The sequence below is a fragment of the Callorhinus ursinus genome, unplaced genomic scaffold (assembly GCF_003265705.2).
Source record: "Callorhinus ursinus isolate GAN/ISIS: 27379988/994484 unplaced genomic scaffold, GSC_fseal_2.0 scaffold17, whole genome shotgun sequence".
In the NCBI taxonomy this organism is placed as follows: domain Eukaryota; kingdom Metazoa; phylum Chordata; class Mammalia; order Carnivora; family Otariidae; genus Callorhinus; species Callorhinus ursinus.
The window spans coordinates 13,735,831-13,745,455 of record NW_027397079.1 but is presented as its reverse complement, the minus strand read 5'-3'; the positions used below and the strand labels follow the sequence as shown (position 1 = coordinate 13,745,455).

The 9,625-nt window shown below is 47.1% G+C and overlaps 2 protein-coding genes across 2 annotated transcripts in view; one reads left to right on the top strand and one right to left on the bottom strand.

The window, feature by feature from the left end:
• LOC141374341 (uncharacterized) overlaps positions 1-6,662 on the top strand; it is a 17,073-nt gene extending 10,411 nt beyond the window's left edge. Inside the window, exons 3-5 of the mRNA XM_073902227.1 lie at positions 4,607-5,119; positions 5,294-5,387; positions 5,915-6,662. Of these exons, the coding sequence (XP_073758328.1) occupies positions 4,607-5,119; positions 5,294-5,387; positions 5,915-6,027 (720 nt within the window). The 3' untranslated portion in view covers positions 6,028-6,662. The remainder of the gene's footprint in view (positions 1-4,606; positions 5,120-5,293; positions 5,388-5,914) is intronic.
• Positions 1-9,625, bottom strand: part of TENM3 (teneurin transmembrane protein 3) — a 1,496,942-nt gene that overhangs the window by 602,518 nt on the left and 884,799 nt on the right. The gene's annotated exons all lie outside the window — the stretch shown is intronic.

Genomic DNA, 9,625 nt, shown 5'->3' with positions numbered 1-9,625 from the left:
ACACACACACACACACACACACACACACACACACACACACACACACAAATCAACATTCTTTCCAGTGAAGGAATCCTATTATGGTTTTGGTGTTCGAAACAGCTCTATATCTTAGAGCATATTTCTGCATTTTGAAAGTTTATATTCTAATGGGGGGCTAAGATAATGCTTTGAAAATGACATTTTAAGTACATTATTTTAGCGTTTTGAACTGTTTTTAGTGAATGTTTTTAAATGGAACAACACTAATTCAGTATACATAATCTATCATTACAGTGAAGAAAATTAAAATATAATAAACATATTTCCTACCAAGTTTTTTTTTCCTGAAAGTAGAAAACAATGCACTGTGGGAACTTTATATTCACTATAAAGCAGTCGCATCTTTATTTAAAAATTCTAGAGATGATGGCTATATTAGAATACTTATCTATTTCAATCTTCTATTTTGTGCTTTTAATATTTTATTTTATTGAGACTATAAGCATACATCACAGTAAGCAATGCAATATGGACCAAAGTCCAAGAAAATCTTCACATGGTCTTTCGGAAGAGAATAAAATGCTGGTAAAGTTGAGACCAGACACAGCTAAGGTACAAATAAAAACAACACCGTAGGGATGATAATAGTCACCATCTTTCCAGGTTTCCAAAGAGGATAAAGAATTACCTCCACATGCACTACCTTTCATTGTCAAGATTATACCTACCACCTTATAAAATAAAAGTTATAACACATGTGCAAGACGTGGATCTATAATTCTAAGAATTCCTTGAAAAACTCAACTAGAATATTGACCTAAACAAAAAAGGAAATAACCTAGTTGTATAACGTTTACCATTTATGTATGACTCCAAAAGACCACAAAGCCCTTTGATGAACAAGAAAATACACCTGAGGCATATTGTATTTGGAAGAAAAAAGGTTATTGCAGTTGAATATGTATTAATGAATTGCTTCCTCATGCTTTATACAATTACTACAGAAAGTTCAAATTAAGTCCCCAAAAGGATGTTTTAATTATAAGAAGCAATATTTTAAAACTCATACAAGCCATCACACTTGTTTGGAAACAAATGACTTCTCAAGATGTAGAAGTATTACTATCAATCACCAACAAGTTAATTCTACATAATAAGGCAGGTTTGGATGCAAACTGACCCACTGTGGAATGCTGTATCTAAAATTGATTACAACAGCACTCAAAATGAATGCAGCCCTCTAAACCACTTCTTTGCTCAGAAACATTAATCTCAATTAGAAGGAGAGCTTCATAATGGTAATGCTTGGTATATAAAAAAGTATGAAATAAATCAGTTTTTATAAGACACAACAATTAATCAGTTTTGAAACTTACAAGTTTTTTTTTTTAAGTACAAAATGTCCATCAGGATTCTTAAAACATCTATCTCCAAAATAAGGTTTTGAATGTGTTCTGAAAGAAGCTTACATGACATAATTTTTAAGACTCAGTTATTAAAACTTTTAAGGAGCATAACACTATTATGCTGTCTTTTCAGTACACGTCTTTATTTTGAGTGGGTGTTAAATTCTTCTCCAGACTATCATTAACACGGGCTTTAACTGAAAATTCAAAGGGATATATAATTGGGTGTGGATCGGAGTAAAAGTTTTATAGCAAATTACTGTATTTTTTGCTCATATTCTCAATCAAAGTAGAGAGAGTATGTTCTAAAAGTCAGAATAGACATTTGGCTATCAAATAAAACACTGGGTAGATAAGCGGTGCGTCAATGGACATACCTAACACGTTTCTACAACACATCTTCAGGGAAAGGGCAGACAATTCATTAACACTGCTGAATACATTGATTCCCGTAAGTAAAATAGCTTGATGACATTCCTCAGCTGCCCAGAAATAAAAACTTTAAAGGGATAGATAGAGCTTAGTAAAAAGGAGGTAATGCATTTATGAAAATGATCAATATTAATAACAAACAAAGTTGTCTTTATGGCGCTTTTATATTAGACTATGACTATCTTCAGGACTTACTTCCCAGTACCACTGTAGGCAGAACAAACTTGGCTATTTCCAAACATGCTTTCACAGCAATTGGAAAAACATCATTCTTTGTACATCAAGCTCAAAGTTGATCAAGTATTCCTGATAGGTCATTCTACGCACAACGATAGCCATACACTTTTGCCTGGTTTCTTACCTGCTTGACTCTCTACAAAGGAAATAATTTTAACTCTTGGCTTTCAGAAGCAAAGCTAAGGAAGAGTAGCTTGAACTTGCTAACTGGATTATTATTGTTTAGCTAGGTTTTCTTTCTGAATAAATGTAAAAGTTTTCACTCTATTTAGGTGCTTTCTTCTATGCAAAGATAAGCATCCTTATCTTTCTTTGTCTTCATCCTAATAAAGCAGGTTTTTTCTAACCAAAAGACTCATGACACGCCTACAAGATCAGAGTAAGAAAAGCCTCTATAATTTACCTAAAACATTTCTTTCTAGAAAATAAACTCAGCCATTGAAAATGATTCAATTTGGAAGAAAAAATTAGTCAGAATTCTACTACAATTTTATCTGCTTTATTTTACATAATTAAGAAATCCTCACTAGGGTCGCTACTCCCTGTCAATGAGTTGCTAACATTAATGCTGTTGGTACAGGATACTAATGTATTTTTCAAATATATAAGCACTGGTCGAGTTATTAGTACATTTTCATAAAAATTGTGTAGTATAAGTAAAAATATACCTGTCTTACTTAAAGGAACTACTTTCTCTCATAATATATACTCTCTTTTAAATTGTCTAAAATAAAATATATTGACCACTAGCAAAAAATAGTATCTTTGAGTAAGAATACTAAAATTCAAACAAGAAAAAAAGGCAGAGTGTTAAGGAAAATGCAACAGGAAGAGAGATACATTCAATCCTGAAATACACAATAGAATAACTTAAACTCATTATAAACCCCATCTTTGAAAAATTTAGGAATAATTTGTGAATGCCTTGACATTTTAAAGTGGGATTAGCAAGTCTTATTACTGAACTAACCTCTCAGTCTATAGAGCAAGAGTTAAATATTTGCTCTGCATTTAGAATCACAAATCAGAAGTTTCAAGGCTCTTACAAGAATTTCATATACTGAGAAATAAAAGCTAGAAGTTTTAGATAATTAAGAATGTATTAAGGAGTGCACAAAGCAAGGTCGTTGGTATATATATTTGTAAAATTTTTGTTTCAACTGAAATATTAAAATCTATAATGAGTTTTCATTATATTCTCTTAATTCTCAACTCTGTTCCTAATATCCTAGATAGACCACAAATACTTTTCCAGGTAGGCACCCGGGTGGAGGAGGGGTATGCATCGTATTCTAAGCAAATTCACTAAAAGAATCAAATCACAAGTTCTGCTCAGTTGCAATACCACCTTTTGGGGTACCCTTCCAGGCTTTCCAAAGATGCTAGTCCTGCCTTTTTGTTTTGTTTGGTTTTTGACAACAGAAAGGAAAGGTAATGCCTGAACATATTTCTATTTCTAGTGAAAAGACCACCCAGTGGATTCTGCCAGAGCCTACAAATGTTTGACAAATACATTGTCAGAAGATAAGAAATAGGAGTATTATGAAGAGACAGTACTGTTCTCCGGAATCCCAGCTCTCTGGGGCCCTGTAAAAAGTGCCCGGACAGCCCTCACCCTTTCACTTCCACAGCACTTACCCAAAAGTACCTGGAAACTTTTCTCTAGCTTTGGAGGATCATGACTTCAGAAAACAAATGTATCTGCTGCATTGCACGGTAGAATTACCTGGTACCCTTCCTCCTCAGTAAGAATTAGTAGCAGGTTACCATTACAACTACCTTAAAGGTTGAGGCAGTAAGAATGGAATCCAAACTGCATCATAAGGTGTTCAGCAGAGATCAGATATAGCCCACCTCAACCTAAAATATTTGAAGCTTCTTCCAATTGGTTGGAAAACACGACACAGCCTGAGATTGAGTTGCAGATTCATAAATCAGTAATTGTTCAAATGCCCAGTTCAGGGTAATTGTTTGTTTCCAGCCCCATCCGGAGTTTCCAGATGAAGTTTCAGTCGAGATCCACCCCTCCCCACGCCACCCCGGCCCCTCGTTCCGGTCCTTCTCCATTCCCAACTTGGCTCCCTGGTAGTTGAAGCCTCATTTTCACTTGCCCCGGAAAGTGGTGACATTTCAGGGCTTCCCGCTCGCTGGAAGCCCCCAAGATCTTCTCAGACACCTTCTGAGGACGCGGTGCCCCGCCACAAAACTGGGGATCACCCCGACCAGAGCCAGACGGGCCAGACTCCCTGCCCCCCCTGAGCGCCCAGCCCCCGGGGCTGCCTTTCCCCGGGGCTCCCCGGAACCGCAGCGCCGTGCCCAGCTCCTCCGGCGCCAGGCGCCGGCGAAGTTCCCACCTGAGCAGGCAGCCTGAGGTGTCAGACGCGAGGGAGGGGCGGGGACGGAGAGGCCGGGAACGGGGAGGCCAGACCTGGGGAGACCGCGCGCCGAGGAGATGCTCCGGGGCCACCCCGGGCTGGCCCACCTGCTGCCGCCTGCCAGAGCAGCGCGGGGAACCGCGCCGCCGTCCGCGCCGGCTCCAGCCCGCCTAGCCCGCCCGCTCCCGGCGCCGCGGCCCGGGCACTAGGACCCCAGAAAGGAAGGAGGGCGCGCCGGCGGCGGCGCCGCACTTACCGCGCTCGGCTCGCCCGCGCCGCCGGCTCGCTCCCCGGCCGCAGCCGCCGCGTCCACCCGAGCAGCGCGCACACACAGCACTTGGCCAAATTCAAAGGAGCCGGGCGCGGGGGAGGGGCCCCGCCGAGGGAGCGGAGCGTGGGAGACGGGGGAGGGTGGCGGGAGGGGGAGAGAACAGCAAGTGTTACAACTTCCTTCCCTGCCCAGCGCCCGGCCGCGGCGGGCGAGGGACGCGGCGAGGGGAGGGCAGCGCGCGCCGGAGCGCCAATGAGTTCACTTTCTTTTTCTCCCCCGCGCTCTCCCCCTCTCCCTTCCCGCCGGCCCCTCTAAGCCTCCAGCTCGGCCGGAGAGGCCGGGCCGGAGTTTTCGGTTCTCGGCGGGAGAGCCGGAGGACGGTGGCGGCGAGGGAGGAGGAAGAGGAAGAGGAAAAGGTGAGGAGGCGAGGAGGGCGCCGTGCCAGGGAGCAGCATCCAGGACCTTAATTGTGTGACGGGGGGACGCGCCGGGCCGAGTGTGCCCGAGACAGGCGCGTACACGTGTCCGTGTGTGTGTGCGAGTGTGTGTGCGGGAGGAGAGGAGCCTACCATGCGCTTCCCCCAGTGCAGATCGCGGGAGAGCCTAATCGCAGGGCGAGCTGGACCGGGCTGCGATCATTTATAATCCTGGACTCCAACGCTCCGCCACTTGTCAAGATGACAGGTACTTTATTTCTTCTTCTTCTTTATTCAAAAAAAGAGATTCCCCGTTTACTGCCTTTTTCTGTCAAATGGGATTTGCCGGACTGAACCACGTTCGCCGCCCCTCCCTTCTTCCCTCCTCCTGGCCGCGTCGGGTACGGGAAAGCTCCAAGGCTCCCATGCTGTGACCAATCAGTGCATCTACTACTCTTGCCGTGATTTAGGGGTCATCCATGAATAACACTTCACGCTGATGAATGGCTCTTGCCGGCTTTCGGCTCTGATGAGGGGTCTGCCCGCCGCTGATTGCAAACACTAATGAACTTACAGCGCCATCTGAAATTCACACGCACCTACAAAGTGCGGGGGTACGTGCGTGCCGGGGAGGGGGGGGCGTCTGTCCTTTTCTTCTCTGGGTCGCGGGGCGGGGGTGGGGGAGAGGGACAGGGGGAGGGGGCGGGTAATTGCTTTGGACCAAAGTGGAAACACTTCTCTGTGTAATCAAACCTCTAACCTTCTTAGAAAACTACTTTTCTTGATCTTTCGTAGGGTGGGCATTTCAGGTCAGCGGAGTCACCCGAAGAGGTAGGAGTGGCAAGACACTGCCGGGAAGATGGATTTCGAGGCAGAAGGGTGTAATTAAGGATTTCCACTCTCGGTAGGCGGCCCGTCCTTTACAAGAGGCTCTGAAAATGACCTGCGCCTTCCCTTCCAGAGTGTCCTCTCGTCCAAAACTGAAAAGCGCAAATGACCTTCGCACGCGGGAAGGCGCTCTGACCACCGAGATTCCTTGCAAGCCCCAACTCGGGGCTGGCGGAGAACAAGTGTCCGCCCTCGGGTTCAAGCACCAGGACCTCCCCAACAAGCGCGCAGCGGCCAGGGGGCGGATTCTAGAGTCCTCTAAAGGCTCCACACCCCGCATTCTCCGACCCCCCCATCCCCCGTTCTCCCCTCAGATTATCAGCCAAACGCTACCTCTGCCTCGACTTTGTTTGCTGTGGGAGGAAAATAAAAGTTTACTGCTCTCCACAAGACGCTGCCACTTTCTACTCGCTTAAGTTCCCCTCAGCACCCTCGCTCGCGACTCCCCAGCCCCAGCTGCCCCGGCCTAAAGGAAGCCCACCGAGGCAGATTGCAGTTCCGGCTGCTCCGGACTTTTGGAACACCCTATCCTGGACCTTCGCGGAGCCGCTCTCGGGCTCTTTGCCGCTCTGGAACCTGCTCGGCACCCCGCGGCAGCAGGGCTGGGGCGTGCGCGCTTGGGGCGGACCAGCCAGCTGGGCTCCACTCCCCGCACCCTAGCGTCCTCCCCCCTGCCCCCCCTCCCCCGGGAATAGCTCTGAATTTGTTCCCCAGGCCTTAACGGGCCGCTAGCAAACTTGACCTAGGAAGCGTGGCAGAGGAACTAGCGAGCTCCCAGCCTTCTCATTCCATCTCCCACTTTCAACTTCAGAGCAGAGGATTCCAGCGACCTGCACCTAACGGGGACTCGGGCTGGAAGGAAATACACCTGTATTTGTAACTACGTGCAGAACACGAAACCGACTAAACACTTTGAAAACAAGAGCAGTGCCTCCTACGAAAGCCTGAGGCTTCACGATAGAGTTTCTCCAAAGTTTTCGGGAGAACTGACAGGGAGAGTCCCTGAACTTGAATTAGTGTGCCCAGTCCCACCACCTGAGTTCCGGAAGTTGTCAAATGACCAAACGCACTCCACCTACTTGTTAAGAAATAACGGTAATGCGTGACCACCACGACCCCATTCCTGGGGCGCCAGTGACGCTAAGCACTACAGGCACAACTATGTGGCAGGAATCTAGAGTCGCCCGGGGGTGGATCAGTCTCTTTCCTGCTTTGTGTGTTTCACACCTGAAAAAAATAAAATAAAATAAGGCAGCGGGGGCAAACGAATGATTATTCCCCTCTCATTCTAACCATCCTCATTGTCTTAAGAAAACTTCCTGAATTGTGGAGGCATACCCCAGATATTATATGACAAGTCACACCAACTACTTAAAATTTGCATCCCTGATGTGATCAAAAGGAAACTTTTGATAAATCACCTTTGTGGCCCAGTTCCCAGAAAAACATCTTAAGTGTTCAAAACTTTGCTGAGTGTCCATGGAACACTCCCCCTTGCTCTTTCGTACTTTACTCTCTAGGAATACACACAAAAAAAGAGATAAGACACATGCGAAAGAGGACAGAAGAACTAAATTGCTGGTAGAACAGGCAGGAGGTGGGGTCGGGGGAGTGGCCATGTTTCTTCTTTGCAGCTCTTTTCTCTTTTCAGCCCTCATTATAACAAAGCTGGTAGTGAGCATAGGAAACAATAGAACTCATAAAATTTAGAAATGGTAATAAATCTTGAAGCTTGTCTCTAGCCCAGCTCCCTGTTACATGATATTCAAAGTTTTTCAGTGCGGGATGTTGAACATTCACACGAATTGTAGGCAATGCAGACAAAATACTCTAGAACTCATTCATACAGCCCCGTGCACTCTATGGCAGGCATCACTGGTGGACAAAGCACGCAGGGTGCCCTCAACGACCCTCTGCGAGCGCAAGGCGAAGCCTGAAATCCAGGCAGTTCATGTGTGCTAAGTTTGAGGCTTCGTGGGTTGGGTTCCCACCTCCCACCCCCCCACCCCCACTAACAAAGAAGTTCCATCATTCGAGGTCGTTCGGAAAAGCTGATGTTGTACAGTGCCAAACTATACCAGACGCTTTCTCCTCCGAATGCATCCTTGGAAAGCACAGAGGCAGCCTTCTACGTGACCATCAGGCTTTTTGCCTCGCTGAGCTGCTGTCATGGGAGAGCGGGGTTGGTGGGTCGATCACGCCGTGCCCTCGGCTGCAATAAAAACTCGAGCGGGAGAAGAAATGCAAGACGTGGCTGGCTGTTTTGCAAACCTCTGCCGGCTCACAGCAAATTCTGCGCGCGCGGCTGGTGTGACTTTGCCGCGTGAAGGCAGCCGGTCTTGCACAGGATAATGGGGCTGAGCTGGCGGCATCGCCCTCCCGTGGGGGCCCCTTGTCACAGTGATACGCGGCTCTCCGGAACAACAACAACAAAAATGTTGCCGAGCTCCCCTTGCAGCCCCCACCTCCACCCCTGGAAATGCATGCCTGTGGCCCTTGCAAACTTCTGCAGGATGCTTGGGGAGGAAAATAATGGACCGAACCACTTTGGTATCAGGAACTGACCATGCCCTCAGGACTGAGGTGGGGTGGGAAAGGGACCGGCGCTTTGCCCCGCTGCAGAGGCTGCGCCCACAGCGCTGTCCAGTCGCGCCATCAACTCCCCACCTCAGGCAAGGGTCGCTCCCCACTGGAAGGGGATGCCTATCCATGTTAGTCAGGATCACGGAAGCCTTCCCTGGAGGCTGATGTTTTGGGGACTGTCGGTTTTCTCCAGGTCGAGCCTGAAGCCGCCGTTTGGGCCTCCCTCCCGTGGGGCGCAGCCGGGCTCCAAGGCTACATCCTCCTTTGACAGGCGGGGCTTTCAGGCGTGCAGAAGGGGACACGGGGTCAGGCAGGTAGGAGGCTCTCCACGGAGGCTCCTGGGCACCTCTCCACTTCATGGGCATTCTTTGGACTTACTACATTGGCTTTAGCAAACTGAGGCAAGAATGGCCTGACTGTAGGGCTCAAATCCGGCTGCAACCTCTCCTGCCTGAAGGGTTCTAGGCACTGACAAGGAAGGCAGGAAATGACTGAAGGAGCCATAGTGGGGACGCTTAGACCTTCCCGCTGACCCTTTGACAAGATCAGGCAAGCCAATAATCTATAGACTTCCAAAAGGAGGTTATGTCTCAATTGAGAACAGTAAGTGATGAGCAGCTTAAAACAGCCTGAAGGCCGGCAGTCAGGAGAAGAAGGTGAGTCCTAGGCACTTGCAGGGTACTGGTTAAACAAATCACTTTGTAGGTAGCAGACCACTAACCTAGAACAATGTACAGCCCTAGAACTTAACTTTAACACAGAAGCCTCTCAAGTAGCTCTAAAGTTACTGTCAGGTGTTCCATTGTTTCTTCTCCTGGGAAAATAAGCAACTTATTTTCCTTGGCCGTTAGGTTGAGGGAAATTGTAAAACAAAACAAATATTCTGATTTGATCACTGATCAAGTCATAAAATTAAATGACTATTGGCGGTGGAAAATAGGCTTTCATTACCTTCATTAAAGCAAGACAGGCCTCTCTCAGTGCACATGCATTTTGGAGCTACCCAGTGAACTGGTAATCAGAGAAACCAACCTT